The sequence below is a fragment of the Harpia harpyja genome, chromosome 6 (genome assembly GCF_026419915.1).
Source record: "Harpia harpyja isolate bHarHar1 chromosome 6, bHarHar1 primary haplotype, whole genome shotgun sequence".
Classification (NCBI taxonomy): Eukaryota; Metazoa; Chordata; class Aves; order Accipitriformes; family Accipitridae; genus Harpia; species Harpia harpyja.
This window is the reverse complement of record NC_068945.1, coordinates 67526814-67544553: the sequence shown is the minus strand read 5'-3', so window position 1 is coordinate 67544553 and position 17740 is coordinate 67526814. Positions and strand designations below refer to the sequence as shown.

At 46.2% G+C, this 17740-nt stretch overlaps 1 protein-coding gene across 2 annotated transcripts in view; it reads left to right on the top strand.

Annotated features, from left to right (window-relative positions):
* Positions 1 to 17740, top strand: part of PLXNA4 (plexin A4) — a 461691-nt gene that overhangs the window by 430211 nt on the left and 13740 nt on the right. For both annotated transcript variants that reach the window (XM_052790137.1, XM_052790138.1), the window contains exons 26-30: positions 1946 to 2049; positions 3820 to 3919; positions 6916 to 7106; positions 10816 to 10985; positions 13592 to 13804. In XM_052790137.1, coding sequence (XP_052646097.1) covers positions 1946 to 2049; positions 3820 to 3919; positions 6916 to 7106; positions 10816 to 10985; positions 13592 to 13804 — 778 coding nt within the window. The remainder of the gene's footprint in view (positions 1 to 1945; positions 2050 to 3819; positions 3920 to 6915; positions 7107 to 10815; positions 10986 to 13591; positions 13805 to 17740) is intronic.

Sequence of the window (17740 nt, the reverse complement as noted above, 5' to 3'; positions counted from 1 at the left end):
CATGAAGAAGGCACAGAAGAGACAGATTCTTTGGGCTTTTGGCACTCTGTGTGGCACTTTGTAAGAGCACCATTTCCCAGCCCAGCCCAAACTTCAGCATTTGTGCTCTGCCAAGCGATGTCTGGGACCAGTTAGCTTCCCGGAATCCGGTCCAGGTGGGAATGAACAGAGAGCATCATCCTCGGACATCACAAGGATAATGTGGGTGAGGATCTAAGGAGCTGGAGTAAATGAAGGGCTGTTCAGGATCAGTGCTTAGCCAACATAACCTTTGCTTACTCTCTGAGTATCTCCAGCCAAAGTAACACCCAGCAATAAACACAGCAGCTGACCTCTTCCTGCTAATTTAAATGAATAATAAAGGCAAGGGAGGCTTTCCCAATACATTTTAATTATGTGATAAGAAAACTGCTGAAACCAAAAGAAATCTGTAATGGTCCTTGCTTTTTTATATTAGGAGAAATAAGCAGGGGTGGTAGGTGATGTCTCCATATCCAAGAGTTGATTTTAATTAACTCCTACAAAAGAATAGACTTTCTGATTCGGCTCTGGCTAAACTGTATGTGGCTGGGTCACTGTGACTGAGACATGACAACCAAAAAGGAAGCTTTGGATGGTCCAGGTTTTCCAGGGTTAAGCCACGGCTTTCCCTGCTGTCACCAGGTGATACTACATTTCTCTCCTTTTGGCCGTGTTCGTGTTCCTTCCCTTCAGACAAGTCTGTGAGCTCTCTGTGGAGAAAGCTGTGACAATCCTCCGCATGGAGCATTCTTCAAGATTTGAGGAAAAGGTGGTACCCTGAGCAGTGACAGGGTGCTCCAGTCCTGCAGAAGGAGAGAAGCATTGAGCATTTTGGGGTGGAGGCTGGGGAGTTGGATGTGGTCAGACACTGGAGCCCTTCTGCCACATGCTGCTGAAGGCTGGTAGAGATTACGTGCACCATGGAGCAGGGTGTTGGTTCTATCTCTGGTTCTTCTCCCCGTTGTGCCTCTACTGCGCCCAAAGCTAAGGGCTTCCTGCTCTCCATCATTTCTGGATTTGAGTAGCAAGAAGTATTGTGCAAGCACTAATGGAGATGAACTGAGCCCAGCACAGGGTCTGGTGCTGTGCTGAACAAGACACTGCTCTGCCCGGGGGAGTCCTCTCTGGGGCTGGGTCTTGACAGTTAGACATATCTCAGGTATCAATAAAGGCTGTGTCTATGTTGCTAAAGGAAAGAGGGCCGGGGATGAAGTTCTGTCCCTGACACATTCATTTACTCCTGTCCCATGGTGATGGCTAACATATGCAAGGACAGGCTGGTCTTGGAAAAAGCCGTGTTGAAGCAAGAACAGAGCCAGGGAGTCAGCCAAGAGTTAAGCACTGTGCATAACCAGGGTGCTGAAGCACCAGACCTTGCTCTGTTCAGCTCTGCCAATGGATCCATGGCTCTCTGGTCATTGCTTTATTTATCTGTATAGACCTCACCACTGTGTGCTGCTGTGCCCTAGCTTTGGACCTCTCATCTCTGTAGGCAACTGCTCTATGTTCTGATCTCTGTACGCTGCCATGCTTTAAAGGGGTGAGTGTTTCCTGTGTAAAAGTTGTTTTGTGATAGCAATATCATTTTATCACGGGTAAACCGGTGTGGATAACCTAGGACTTGATTCTCAACTTTACCACATGGCTATGATTTTTGCATACTTTCCTGAACCATCTCCCTGAACCTTTCATGGTTCATCTGTCTTGTCTTTCCTTCTGGAAAGAGGAGTCTGGACATTTGTGCATTTGTATGTTGTACGTAGGCATCTGACCGAGCGTAATGGCAATGACTGACATGCTGCTACACGGATGCAGCCCACACGTGTGTGACCACGTGGGTTACGGACAGGGGGATTGCCAGGGCTCTGCCCTCTGTCCCAGAGGCTCTGCACAGCAGAGTTCAATGTCCCTGTTCTTCTTGCAGAGTGGCGGCAAGCAAGCGGGGCAAGGATGATCCTTCAGGATGAAGACATCACGACCAAGATAGAGAATGACTGGAAGAGACTCAACACGCTGGCACACTATCAGGTAACTGTGTGAGGGGGTGGGTGGGAGGTAGATGAGCTAAGAAAGCGAAAAGGAGAAGGGCAAATTATTATTCTCTAAGATGCAGACATAAACAACAGTTGAGTGGGCAATAACTGGACAGAGCCCCTGTGTTGAGTACATCCATCCTGTTGACATCCATTTCTGCAGGATGTTGAGATCCATAAGAGAGGACTAAAGATGTCTGAAAATATCTTACACAAGTGATAAATTCCATGAAAAATGGAGTTTCGGTCAAAAGCTCCCCTACTCCTTTCCCTCCTTGCCCAAAAAAAAAAAAGCACTTCATTAAGTTTAATCCAATGCTGACAATGTTGTCATTTCCTCAATCACACCTTAGCAATCTATGTTTCATAACAAGATTTTTTTTTTTTCATTTAAGAGCTGACCTGTGGAGGCAGCAAGAAATAATTTGAAAAGGAAACAAAACTTTTAACTTCAGATTGACTGAGGCATTGCTGGCTGACTCCAGAACAATTTTTTCAGGTGGAGCAGGAATGTTTTCTATTTTATTTCACCAACAAACTAGGCATATTTTTCTTTCCCTTTTTTTGCTTTTTCCAGTTGTTTGCTTCAGGCAATGAACTCCCAGCTATATGGATGAGCTGGGGCAGAACACGTCTCAGCTGCCAGGGTGTTGACCTTTATATCATTTACCCTGGCTATCCTGAGGGCAGACATGGAGCATGCTGGGACAGACACTGCTATTCCTGTTGCCTCAGTTTCCCCATCTGTAATGTGGGGCTAAAACTACAAAGAGCCAATAATTGCCTTCTGTGATTGCTGAGGGGCTATTTAATTAGGCTCTGCAGTGCTTTGAAGATGAAAAACTGTGCAAGTGCTAATTATTATTATTACACAGACAAGAGTTAGACGTTAGCAGGGGTTTTTTTTTCATCCATCTCCTTTTTATGATGTCTTATTTATCACAGATATTCCTGATATGGCTCCTTTGAGCCACTGGCTTGTTAACATTTCTGATACAGGACCCACATGAATCGCCTAGCTATAGAGATGGAAAGTCTGGCTCGTTTCGGAAAGCTCTGTTGTCTGTGGAAACACTGTCCCATGACATCCTGGAGCACAGCCACTCCAAACTTATGGCTTTCCCCTGTCTGAGACCTTCTGACACAGCAGAGGGAAAGAAGTTGTGGTAATCACTTCAGTCCAGCAGTGCATTTGTCATGTGGAAGGGGGAGACTCTGCGTGGAGAGGCTGACAGGATCAGTCAAAGTGGAAAATGTAGATATCCATTTCTGAGCCTGGTACCTAGATATCACCTGCAATTGAGGTGGAAGCAATAGAAAATTTCACGTCAGTTTTATCGTCCTTATGGGACATCCCATCCTTCATGTTTGAAATAGCTCAGATGATTTTATTCTTCTCATGCTCCTGTTCTGCAGAAGAGGTTCCTTGTGAAGAACCTACTGTCAGCTTTACTGAGGTTAATCCAAAGACTCACATTGTCATCACTGGACTTTGAATCAGGACCTGAATGGAGCAGAGTCTGCTTTGTCATCAGTTGTCCTATTGTGCAAGTGCAGGCTTCTGGCAGTGTAACAAGGGATTTTGTCCCCTTTTTGTTAACAGACCCACTGAAGAAAGGATTTGAAGCTTTGGGCCAAAACTACTGTCCTGCTTACAGTGACACTGTTTTACGGCTCAGTTTCTGCTGTTGAATTTCTGCTGTCCTTGGCATGCTCCTCAGCCAGTTTTCAGAAGCTTATTGACAAAGTCCCTTTTTCTCTACAGGTGCCAGATGGATCTGTGGTAGCTTTAGTCTCCAAGCAAGTCACTGCCTACAATGCAGTCAACAACTCCACAGTCTCCCGGACGTCAGCCAGCAAGTACGGTAAGGATTTGTGTGCTGATACGGATTGAAAGAACACTGGAGAAGAGATCCCAAAAGTCGTGGTGGTTACAAGATGCTGAGAACCAGCAGAGAGAATGATAGGCAGATGACTAGTTGTCGTGGTTTAACCCCAGCCAGCAACTAAGCACCACGCAGCCGCTCACTCGCTCCCCCCACCCAGTGGGATGGGGGAGAGAATTGGGAAAAAAAAAGTAAACCTTGTGGGTTGAGATAAGAACAGTTTAATAGGACAGAAAGGAAGAAAATAATAATTATAATAATAACAATAATAAAATTACAATAATAATAGGAAAAGGATTGGAATATACAAAACAAGTGATGCACGATGCAATTGCTCACCACTCGCTGACTGATGCCCAGTTCCCAAGCAGCAATCCACCCCCAGGCCAACTCCCCCAGTTTATATACTGGGCATGACATCACATGATATGGAATATCCCTTTGGCCACTTTGGGTCAGCTGTCCTGGCTGTGTCCCCTCCCAATTTCTTGTGCCCCTCCAGCCTTCTTGCTGGCTGGGCATCCGAAGCTGAAAAATCCTTGACTTCTTAGTATAAACGCTACTTAGCAACAACTGAAAACATCAGTGTGTTATCAACATTCTTCTCATACTAAATCCAAAACATAACACTGTACCAGCTACTAGGAAGAAAATTAACTCTATCCCAGCCAAAACCAGGACACTAGTTGATAAGATTGCTTGAGGGATGGCAGGAGGAGGGAATTTAGCCATCTAAAACTTTGGCATTTGGTCCAAGCTGTTGATCCAAGTGGTTGGATTGCTCTTGGGAAGTATTTCTCCTCCCTCATTAATGAAAGGAGGAGCCTATATAATTAGCTGCCTACATTTTAGATCACTGAATCTCACTCAGAGTTTGCAGAGGAAGAGGCAAGGGAGAAACACTGCACACTGTATGGGCTCAGTCGTTCTGGTGGGCAAAGTCCCTGGAGCGTGGTCTGTTGTGAAGAAGAATCTGTGGCACAGATGAGCAACCACAATCTACATAGGGCATAGCCTGGCTACAGTTATATCTTAGTGTGGGTGTTGTGTGTCCCACCCAGCTATCTTATTGTCCCAAGGGAATTTGCACCTGGAATAATAATAAAAATTCCTTACTGAGGTCTTATATCAGTATATCTCAAGGCAGTGGATTGTTGTTCCCACTTTACCCATGAGACAACTGAGAATGAGACAGCTGTGACATAGAGACCCAGTGGAAATTCTTCTGTAGAGCCAAACAGAGACCTCCTGAGCCTCACTCACACCATCACACACCTTTCTCCCCTGTGCTAGAATTGCAGCCTAGGATATGTCTCACTATGGTGATGCCAGACAGCAAAGCAAAACATCTCTAATGTGCAACCAGAGTGCTGCAAAACCATCCGCCAACCTAGATTCAGCTGTCGTATCAGTTTATTATTATTTTTAATTTATGAAAGCATCTCCAATCCTTCTTACTCCCTTTAGCTTGAAGGAAGTACAGTTACTCAATGTCCAGAGGAGCCCCCTTCCTCTTTCTCCAAGGACATAGGCAATCCACCAGCCATTATTAATATTCATCTTCTTTGCCATGTTGTTGCAATTACTGAAAGACACAATGACCTTTGAAAAGGAAGACTTGAGGGGGGTTAATTTCTGCTGGATTTCTCTAATTCTTTTGCCATTTGATTTTTCAGGAGGAGGGAGTGGGGAAGAATGCAGGGGGAGGAGAAGATGTGGTGGGTCAGAAGTGATTGTTAATTGCAATTAAGAAAACAGCATCCAGAGAGAAAAAGGATATTCCATCTGATAATTAATATGTAGAGACTGGTAATGCATTAATGAGGCTGATTCAGATCTTGCTACGGAAAGGTGCAATGCTCTTCTGTTAATTATGGTTGGAAAAGACTCCATCTATCTGCAGCATTGCTGGAAGGTCAGGGAGAGGGGAATGCCTCATGCCATCACTCAGAGGCAAAGGGAGGTAAAATCTGGAGGCTAAAGGTGTCCTTGGAGAGGAAATTTGTGCGGGCCCACATGGGGTTCTGGTTTACTTTCTGTCAAAACAAGATTTTGGAGCAGGGAGTCAAGAGGATGGCTGGGCAGGAGTTACTGGATTGCTTTGATGCCGAAGGAGGGAGAGGAGACAGCTCCTCCTGAGTCTGGGGATGGGGAGCTAGACGAGAGGTCACGTTAGCCACATCAGTATTACTATGCAAAAAGGCCATGGCCTGTTCTCTGGCCATAATGCCAAGCAGCATGGCATGGTGTGGCTAACATCCCTACAGGTAAAACAAGTTGTGCTTAGCCATACTGGTTACCGTGAGTAGCTGGTACTATCCCCTGAACCAGTCCTGGGCAGTGTCTGACTGTGATAGTGCTAGCTGTCCCAGGCCAAAGCTTTGCCAGGGAATGTGATAAGATGTAAAGAGCATGAGCAACTGAAGGACAGTGTTTGAGTCTCGTTTAATTTAATAGTGTAGACATTGACATCAAGTCTGGCTTGGCTGACATCCCGTGTCTTTGCTGAGCAAATCACTCAGTCATAAGATAATGCTTTGATAATAAGGCCTGGTCCATACAGCTGCTTTGGGGGCTTCTCCGTCTCACATTGTAATTCCACAAGGAGATATACTTGTGTTGCCTAATGTTACGATTGGCTGATGAAAATTTATTTAATACTAATTTGGAAATGCAGACCTTGTGAGAGCAGGGACATTGCAGTACTGCTACAGCCTTCCCACTTTGGAGACCCAAACTAACATCTCCCCAGGGTGGACTCACCAGCTGTGATTTATTGTCTCAGCCCCACACCAGAATCCGTATGAGCATCAACTCCATATACTGAATGGGAGAAGTACCTGCTACCGAACCCAGACAGAGAAGTCTTCTTCTTGCCTGCCTGATGAAAAACTTCTATTAGGTGGCATGTCCTTAACATGTTAGTCCCAATACAAGTGCTACTAGGGCTGAGACACATGCATCTTTCTTTGCAGAAAACATGATCCGTTACACAGGCAGCCCGGACAGTCTCCGTTCCCGCACACCCATGATCACGCCTGATCTTGAGAGTGGAGTCAAGATGTGGCACTTGGTGAAGAACCATGAGCATGGTGACCAAAAAGAGGGTGACCGGGGCAGCAAGATGGTTTCTGAGATCTACCTGACAAGACTACTTGCTACCAAGGTACATGGTGGGGGCGGGGAAGAGGGTGAGAATTTTTTTTTAAAGGCTGCAGTGGAACTTCTTGACTATAAGAAATGAGAGACTGCTCAAAGGATGCCAAAGGAGGATAAAGAGAGAGGAGCAGAAGGAAAATAGAGCAAGAGGAGTGCTCCAAGCATGTAGGGAAGGAGCTTGAATTTAGAAAGCAGTCAGAAAGGGACGTTGGAGAGCAATGAGTAGTAAAGAGCCCAGGGCCAAGAGACTGGGGGAGAAAGCCAGCACAGGGGTAGGTGCTGGGGTTGTCGATTATACTGGTGTGTAGTTTGTACCAAAATCGAGCAAATGAAGAGCTAGGGAGTAAATATGCTCAGATCAGGTTCCAAGGATGTGTCACGCCTCACAGTCTGAAATGGGGTCCTATGCCACAAAACCCTGAGTCTTGTGGTGCAAGTCCTTCTTCTCCATCTTTCCCCTGGGCCCATAAAGACTCTTGTGTTGATGATGTGGTAGCGGGTTAAGTTGACTGGGATGTAGCTAATAGGTGGCCAGCTCCAAGGAGAGCAAGCAGAGTTAGATGCCCATCCCTACTGAGACATGGAAAGCTCAGGGTCTCCAAAGAGAAAATAAAGATTAAGTCAGGTGGGGACAGAGCAGGGACATCCTGAACTGAATCTCCAGACACATCTCACACATCACAGCTGGTCCATGGGAAGTGTCTGCAGAGAGGGCAAAGACTGTGTTGGGAAGTTGGTAAGATCCCATCTTCTCAATCCATATTCCCCAAAATGCTGGAAACCAGCCTCCTACATGGGTGCCTGCCAGAACCTGCAAAACTTCTGTAGTAGGGCAGTATGTGAGTGTTTAGCGTAATTGGGGATGCAGCACCGTGGTGAGGACGCTTGCAGACGTGGAGATCACTCAAGCTGACAGGTCTAAAACTTACTGCAGTGGACTTTGGCTCTGGGACAGCCACAGAAAGTGGCTTAATTGCCACTCTCTGCACAGAAAGAACTCACTGTCACTCACCACCACGCTGTCCCTTCCCTGTGAAGGGGATGGCTGGTTCTTGCTGCAGCCGGCTCACTCTGGGGTTGACAAAAGATCTCAGGCCTTTCACCTCTGACCAAGACTATCCTCCACCTAACTCATCTCTAAAGGCTCTACAGGACTGTGGGCAAAAGCAGTTGTCTGAGTTTACATTTATTTGCTCTTCCACCCTGTGGATGGTGGTCTCCTTGGAGAAGCCTGCATTAATGAAGAGGCTGCAACGATCTGCTTTTGCACCCCAGCAGGGACTAGGGCAGGTGGGGACGAAGGCAATATAATCAGACAGGCTTCTTGGGCAGTTCTGCTGCCCTCTTGCAGCACAGAGCATCTCTGTGCCCAAATCTCTCTAACATGAGAGTTATCTCAGTGCATCCCAGAAGTGGAATCTGCAGGGTAGTTGTGGCTCAGGTGTGGCTGATCACGGTGTTATCTCACCCCATTCTGAGCAGGATTAAACCAAGCAGTGATCAAACAGCCCAATCTTCCTCCCTTCTCTGAAGTTTTGACTATTATCATTTCTTGTCAGGGTGTTAATAGGCACAAACACGATTTCATGTGTTCATGCAAACACCGTCTGAGAGTTTGCCCATCAGACAGGTCTCCATCACATGCTTAAATCCTACCACACAGTCTTACCTGCACATTTGTTCCTCAACTCATTTTGCCTCTCGTGTCTGACTCTCCCTGCAGCCTCACTCAGGCTGTCTACGTTGCAGTGGGATTTGGAGATAAAGTAGCTTTGTCTTTAGCCCCTGGTACATGTCCAGCTCCCTGGCCTCAAGATGCTTTTACGGGTCATACAACGTAAAAAGAAAATGATGCTCCCCAGGGCTCAGGCCCCAGCTGGTGTAAACCAGCAAGCATTGGACCGGTGCTGATTTACACTGTCTGGGGATATGTCCCCTACCCCACCACTGAATCGCTTTTGCTTTCTGTTCCGGATCACAAACTCAGCGCTCGGGGGGGCGGGTTGTGGATATGGCAGGAAAGCAGCTGCGAAACTTGCACAGCAACAGAGAGAGTAGAAAGGCTGGGGGTTTATTGTTTCCCCTGTTGGGCTGAGTGATTTTCTTTTCTCATCATGACCATTTGAGGGAGGGAAAGAGGAGAGACAGCAATTGCTCGTAATACAATCCCAGGGAATACTTAGTTAAACTGACAATGATTTTTATTCTGGTAAATCCCTGACCTCTGAGACCTAGAGTCTCTTGCCTAAAAGCCTCAGAGGTTTTCTTTGTGTTTGTGTGGGTGAGCACGTAGAGAACTAATTCCCTCCAGAAACTGAACCTGAGGGCAGCTCTTCCATGTCAGACCAACAAGATTTCCCCTCGGGGGCCCTTTCTGAGTCAGACATGTGCTGCAGGCCTTTATTCACTCTGTAGGAGTTCACACAAGCAAAAGGTACCTCTGTTTGTTTCCCAAAGAATAAATCAAGTGGTGAATCAGCAAGAGACACCAGCTTTCTAATTAAGTATTTGTTAGCGCTATGTAAACTTGAGCCATTCTGGTGGAACCTGGTGCTTCGTTTCTAGTAAGGAGAATTTCTTTCCTGGGTCTGCAGAGAAAGGGGAGGGGTTTATTTTTCAGAGGAGGAAATTTTGCATGTCAGAAAACGTTTGCTGGAGATTTGATTGCTTTTTGGTTATTTTACCAGCTGTATGTGTTGTTCACATATAAATGCCTATGAAACTCTGGTGGCAGAGCAGAGGTTCAAACATGGGCTAGAGCTCCCCATTCTGCAGGGAAAGCGTGCCTTGCCTAGTTCCCCCCCAAAGCCAGCCTGCAGCTCATCTAGTTATCACAGCTCCTCAACTGTCTCCTCTTCCAAGCCTGGTCACCCCCTGATATTCCAGCTCTTCACCTTCTTGCTAAAGGTCAACTGTCCTCACTGGCTTGTCCAGGGTGGTTCTCCAAGCACAGGATCTGGGATTGTCCTCCCAGAGGAGCACCAGGAGACCTCTGCAGTCTCTGCAGTGGATATTACTGAGGTCTGCAGAGCAGTACCTGACACATCCATGCGTTGCTTCTAGGGTTTGCCTCAGTCCCATGCCAATGGGTAGTAACAAATGAGGTCTCTTGGGGATAAGATGAAGTTCATGTTATTTATTATACTACTCACACACATAAACCAGCTGTCTCTCTCCACGAACTCTTGTCCCATTTGTCTCAGTGACACCTTCTGCTCTGCTCTGCAGTCATCTGACTTCTATTCCCGGCTTAAGAATTGGCCCTGGATGAAAGCCAGCATAGAAAATGGCTAGGTTTTGTCTCATGCATGGACTAAAGCAGTTGAGGATAGGATGCAGAGGAGAGAAATCTCGGTGGAAACAGATCAGGGCCTCTCCATCACCATATACCTGGGATGGGGTGAAGTATCCCACCGCAGCTCAGTCACCCTCCCTGGCAGGGAGCGCTAGTAGCAGAGAGGACAGGTAGCATCTTGACTTACTACATTTGTCTGCTAACCTGATGTAGCCGAGATTGTGATGATGCACACGTCTGCTTAAAGACATCTATATTGAAAGTTCCAACTCATGTCGCATTTAACAGATATTAGATGGCTCCCACTTTTCAATCACGCTTTATGGGCCTGATCCACAGACATACTCTGTTTTCAGTAGGGTACCAAAATTCAACGTCCTCTTGGTAACTCACATTCTTCTTTCCTTCCTTCTCCCAACAGGGCACCCTCCAGAAATTTGTAGACGACCTCTTTGAGACCATCTTCAGCACTGCTCACCGTGGCAGTGCACTTCCCCTAGCTATCAAATACATGTTCGACTTCTTGGATGAGCAGGCTGACAAGCACAACATCCATGACCCCCACGTGCGGCACACCTGGAAGAGCAATTGGTGAGTGAAACACCCCAGTGCAGTCCAGCACCAGGTCCTGGCCTGGAAGGAGAGTAAAGGGACGTGTCTTTTGGGATCTGGCTGCTGGGGGAGCTGAGGAGCCTGGCGTGGGGTTCAGAGCACCGGGCTCAGTCTTCCCAAGCTGATGGGGAAGTCAGAAGATCCTAGAATCTAACAGATGCTCTCTACGATGGAGCGCTTTGGCTAAACAGGTCCCACTTTGCCCTGTATTACATGGGGCTGGCAGTGTTTCTGAGGGACCTCAGGAGGAAAAATGGTGAAGTGTTTAATTGCTGCAGTGCCCAGGCCCATAGGAATATCTAGGGAGGCATGGGAGAGGATTCAGCACCACTGTCTTCATCTAGACTGGGTGTTTGAATTCCCACTATAGTCAGAGGGGGGCTAGAGCTCTGTTTGTTTGCCCACACCCAGGCATCTAGTGCCATCCGAGATATTTTAAGGTATCCCAGACATCTGCAGGGGATGTGCAGCACTCACAGGAGACTTGTACCCTCCTGGGCTGGCAGCTGGAGGCCAGGAGAGCATCTCAAATGGTACCAAGCACTTAAAGGGTCTGGAGCTGGATGCGAGTCTCCTTCGGAGTGAGTGACAAAGTCTGACATCAGCCCCCTGCTCTAGCTGCCAGGCAGCAGCCCCTCTTCGTACATGTAATGGGACAGCAAGGAAAAACCAGAATCAGTGGAGAGAAAAGATCTCTGCGGCTTCTCTCCGCTGAGTCTCCCTGTTGGAAAGAGTCCCCCGGGGAATCGCTCCCTCCCCTTCTCCTGTGCAAATACAGGGACTAAAAAAGGAACAGCAGAGGAGAGCCATGGGGCTCCCAGCTCATGCATTTTTTCCTTTTACCAGCCATGCTGATGGCAGATCGTCACAGCGCAGTGACATAAAAAAAGAAACCCCATGCACCAAAGAGGCTTTCAACTAATGAAACATTAGCATATTATTAACATTATCTGCAGCACTAATCTAAGGCTGATTGCAGCCACTCAGACTAAATGAGCAGGAGGTTTATTTAAGGGGGGAGGGGGGAAGGCAGAGTGTGTGTGTATGTGTGAAAAGGGGCAGTATGGAGAAATCTCTTCAATCAGATTAAATTAACTCAAAGTCACATCATAGGCTTCATTATTCCCAGCTAGGGACATCGTTCCCCCAGCCCCTCCCCGCACCCGTACACACACTCAGGCACACATACACGGGTTCTCGGCTCGTCCTCACTGTGGCTGTGTTTGCCGTCTTCTTTGCAGAAGAAGTTCTGCATAGTTCACTCATCCGCCTCGTCCCCCAACAGATGAACCTCCATCCCCGGCCTAAAATGTTTCCCCCCCTACAACTCCACCAGGCCTTGTTGCCAGCATCTCCCACTTCTCCTGAACTTGGCCGATAGGATTACCTGTGTGGGACTTTCCTTATATTTGCTTTGTGATTTTACTGGCTCAGGAGAACACACAGTGGTTTAGGAAAATGTGGTGTCATCCCTCTGTCAGGACATGCTAAACTGCCTGCTGTTACCCAAAATGTATTGGATTTGGAGATGAATTTTTTATGGTGCTGTGAACACATGGTGTTAATGAGCAAAAGGGAGGAACTGGGGAGTTTAGCCTGAACATCAGGTGAATTTGTTAAGCTGAAGAATAACCTCCTCTTGGGAAGGTGCAGACATTGAAGGTAGACTTAATGGCCTACCTGACAGAAAGACAAGAGTTTGACTCTGTGATCAGTGACACATCTCAGCTCCTAGGCCATATGAATGGCTCTGCCCTGACAAAAAGGCTTGAGGCAAAGGCTGGAGGTAGTTACCTCAGGGCATCTCATACAAACGAACTGCTCTTTTGAGAAAAAGTGGGGGGAAGAAGGGCTTTGGACTGCAATTGAAATAACATTTCCTTGGTTAGGGCAGATATATTTTCATTTCAAAGGGTGCAACACTTGTTTCCCAGTTCCATTTTTCCTCTTGAGGCAACAGGGTTTTCTCTGTCACGTAGTGACTGCTTCTTGCCCGGTGTGCTGGGATCATATGCGGACTTGGGCTTGAGCTGTAGAGTGTGAAGTGCACGGTATCCGCAGCACACAGTGCACGCCAGTAACACTCCTAGTCTTAACCTGGGAGCAATATCTACCTCTCTTCCCATGGGGTTGCTGTGAGGGCTAAAAGCCAAGTCCTTCAATGACAAATGTTCATCATAAGTTTTGCTGATGCAATGCCTATCCTCAGCTGATGAAGCAGCCAACAGCTGCGACTTTACATTGCAACCTAATGTAGAGAAGTTAGGAATCATTTTCATCACCTCAATTAATCTCCCATTAATTTATGTGCAAGTTCAATAAGATGGCATTAACTTTAAGACTGACAAAATCTGGCTTGTAAGGATAACAGGGACAAAAGCCACTCTCGAGGTGACTCCACTGCTGTCCCTAGAGTCGTGTAGGGGAGGAATTTATTGTATATCAAAGCTTATCTCAGAATCCTTATCTCCACACCATGATCTTTGATTCCCATCCACCATTTACCATTGCAACCTCCCGCAACAAAGCCTGTGAATCGTGCACTGACTGACTCACCTCTTCCACCTCTCCCACCCCTCTTGCAGCCTGCCGTTACGGTTCTGGGTTAACATGATCAAGAACCCGCAGTTTGTCTTCGACATTCACAAGAATAGCATCACAGACGCCTGCCTCTCTGTAGTGGCTCAGACTTTCATGGACTCCTGTTCGACCTCAGAGCATCGTCTGGGCAAAGACTCACCCTCCAACAAGCTTCTCTACGCCAAGGACATCCCCAGCTACAAGAACTGGGTGGAAAGGTGAGTTGTAGCTCTAGAAATAGGAATGACATAAGGAAGTGATGCAAGGCCCTGCTTCATGGATGGAGGTAGGAGGCATCATCAGTATTGCTTTTGCTAGCTGCCTCTGGGCTTTTTTTCTTTGGTTGTTGCCTAAGTAGAAAGTTCCGTGTTAGCCTTTTATTCCCACGTGTCTTGCAGCAGAGTTGGAAATTTAATTAGAGGTGTGAACTGAAGGTGTTTGCCATCATTGTTTCTCTTGAGGAGAAACTGTTGAGAAGAGATAGAGGGAGGAAGGAAGGGGAGGTGATGTGTTTGAGCCCTGTGAAGTACGTGGGCTTCTAAGTCTTTCCACACAGACCAGAAGCGGTTTGCTGTTCTCAGCATCGTTGTGACATTCCCCACACTGCCTAGATCCCAAGGGTCATACAATTATCTTCCCTTATTCCGAGTCCAGTAGCTTTCCTTGGAGGCTCTTCTGTGCTTTGAATGAGGCGCCATAAGATTGACAGGCTGGTGTCTGAAGTTCTGCAGGTATTTTCTGAAAGGTCAGAGGTCTTTCCAAGCATTTTATCCATATCTGCAAGACCTGTAGCTGTACTGTTCAATCTACTGCACTGAAGGTCAGTGTCTGGCAAAGCTATTCTACAGGGAATACAACCAAGACAACTCTTTCTGCAGTATGTAAGGGCTTCAGTTTCTGTAAAATTTTCCGCAGGACAAACAAATAACACATCTTGCACTCTATTCAGCAGGAGCCTGTCTGCTGGAGCAAGTCTTGCAGAAGTTGATCTGTGCTTTGTTTTCCAGTATGCTACGCTTGTTTAGCGTTATTGACAGGTTTGGGAACTGCACAGATGGAGAATGATTACTGCTCTGTAAATACAAAAATGGGTTTATCTTACAGATCATTTCTGTGCAATGCCATCCAGTTTTAAGCAATGATTTGTCCGGATGACTTCATAGGTACTGTCTAAAATTGATACCATGTCAGGCAGGTTATATGAGACCTCTACTATTGTAGGCACACTGCACTGTAAACCACTGAACTTCCTTTGGTGGGGATGGTTTTCTCTCATTTTGTGAAAGGAGAGCACGGCTGATCAAAGAGCTCTGTCTCCTAGTCGGCATGAGGTGACTTTTTTTACAATAATGCGCCGGTTGGTCTCTGATTTGTCTGGACAATTATTTTTAGACTTGGTTAAACACTTCTGCAAATGTCGTTTCTAGGCAACCTGTAAGGCTCTTACAAGCTACCTTGCTTAATTATGACCTACTTCTGGTACTGTGTCCAAGTTTCTTAGTATGTATTGAGGTTGATTGCTGGATTGATCTGGACAGGGGGAAAGAGGTGTTTGAGATTCATTTAGAATTTAAGTTTGCACCAACAGTGACCCAAAGGTGTCATACTCTAGTGACGCTTTTTTTCTCCGTCTTTGGAGATGGTACATTTGAGTGACAAACAGGTACGTAGGTGGAGAACAGGGTATTTCCTCATGCAACACCTTTTTTTTTCTGGACAAACAGAAGGCGGCAGTTTCCATTTTGGTTTTCCAATATTGATTTCACTTTACAACTTTTTGGAGCTAAATCCTGTTGCCCAGTGGTCTTCAGCAATAGGTGCTGCATTTCCCTGGAAGTTTTCCCAAACAACTGGGTTTGCAAACGAGGTACATAACACCTCCTGCTGCTAGTAAACAGCACTGGATTTCTGTGCCCAGCATGTGCTGGGTTGTTATCTGCACTGATGTCTGACAACATCAACTGAAGCCCAAGGGGAGGCTGCAGGTTTTGGAATATGGTTAGAGCTTCTGCCCTGCTTATATTTTTGTGTGTCAAGTCCACTGACTCAAGGCAGTGGCACCTGGATGCTGTGGTAGATCAAAGGAAAAACATATCAAGAATGAATAAAATATAATTTCAATTCTACCCTGAGTTAATGAATTCCTTTTCTCCATTCTGCGACTGTACTTTGAGGGAGTTATTCCAAATCCAAATGCTTCTAGTACTGGTTGGAGCTATTTCTGTAGTCAGCATCAGCTGGAGATGGCATCCTTCAAGACCACTAGGTTTCTTCAAAGAGTAAATCATAAGATAAAAAGATTTTCAGATGGAGAGTTTAAGAAGCCATTGAGTAAGTCAGAAGAACCTGAAATCAAACGAACTTCTTTGATGAGGAAGAAACTGTAAGAGGGCAATTAAGCAGTGGAAGATTGTAACCCAACCTGAAGGCACTCTGGAGTCAAGACACGCTCCTGACTTTTAACAGGTCTGTTGAAATGGTAGCAGAGCTGCGTTACTCCAAGCCATCCCTTTGCAACTGCTGGTTTCTCAGTGTGGAGTGTGCCTTTAGGACTCACAAAACTCAAAGCAGGTAATGACCTTGGCATAAGAAGCAGGCATAGGTCAAAGTACATTCCTCCAATCCTTCAAAGATTAGTCTTCCACCTCTTTAGGTTGTGAATGTATGTTAGGAAGGGAATAACTACAGGTTCTGGCCTGACCAATGGTCTACCTCCACATAGCAGTCAACTGGGAGTTTGATTTCAACAGTCCTTTTTTAACGCTATTGGAAGCTGAGGTGGACTCTGCCTGCTGAAACAATCCCGCTGAGAAATCCTGACTTTTGGGGAAAACCAGGTTCAGCATTCAAACTGCACACCCAGGGCTCTTTCACTGTGAAAACGCATGGCTAAAAAGTATCTAGGTGCAGCCACAACTTGGGTTTCTTGCAGCAGCAGATGAGGCCTGACTGCGGCAGGAGAATTAACCCAGGAAATGGGGACAGGCTATTTGGCTTTTGTTGAAGCCATGAAGAGTCAGACTGTAGTTCTAAGACAAGGTGGAGGCTTTTCAGTTATCATTATATGAGCCTATTCAAAAAAGAGGAAAAGAATGGGAACGGTAGACCAGATTCTCATCTGACTTCTGTGAGTAAAACTCCATAGGCTTTGCTGAATTTACATTAGAGCAGCTTCAGATCTGCATCTTTTCAAGTTTACTTCAAATGTCCCCTTTGAGCCTAGAAATCTGGAGAATTTGGGAGCATTTGATGCAATCCCCAAGCAATACAAAGGGGAGCCTGTTCTAATTGGGACTGTCTCATTAGCATTCAACACCACACTGAAAAGATGACAAAGGGCTGTGGCTGACCTTTCATTTCTCTCCATGCTGCCAAGCTTATGATAACACTTGTTTGAACTTCATTAACACCATTTAATTGCCTGCATCGCAATCAATACGATGTTTCCCTACCGAAGCCTGGCATGGAGGCAGGGATGTGGGAGACTGAAAAGGGGCAGAGCACAAAAATCAGAAGCCAAAGAGTTTTTCCATTGCACACTGGTGCCCCAAATACCTGCAGTGCTGCAAGGAGAAGAACTGGTGCTTTTTTCTCATCCCTGCAGGGACTTGGTCTCCTTTTGGCTGTTTATTGTGCATTAAAAATAGCCCCTCAAAGAAAATCTGAAGGTCAGTGGAGACATTGCAAGTATTCTTAACACCTTGAGAATCTCCCAATGAAGACCATTCAAAATAGGCTTGCCAGGTTCTGGACTAAAAGCGGTTTAAAGTGACCTGATCTGTGGGATACAGAATTATAACATCTGCAGTTTATTATGTTAACCTGGGTACAAACCTGACCTAGCAGTTGGTACCCAGGTCCTGGGTCTGTGATCTCATCTATTTCCTTTTCCTGAAGCAACTATGATTTGCGTGGCTTTAGCCTTTAGATGTCGAGGTCTTAAGCTTGTTAGAAATTGCTGTGGGAGTGTGTTTGGAGTATGCAAAACGGATAGTCTGTACCCATTGGGGACCTAACCTACATAACTTGGCAGCCTGTGGTTTCAGGACTTTGTGGTCAATAGATGGTCTCTTCCAGTGCACTGCTTGTGATGTCTGTTGGCCACTTGGCAGCTAGTTTTAGAAAGAAATTGGACTAGTTCAGTAGAATAAAGA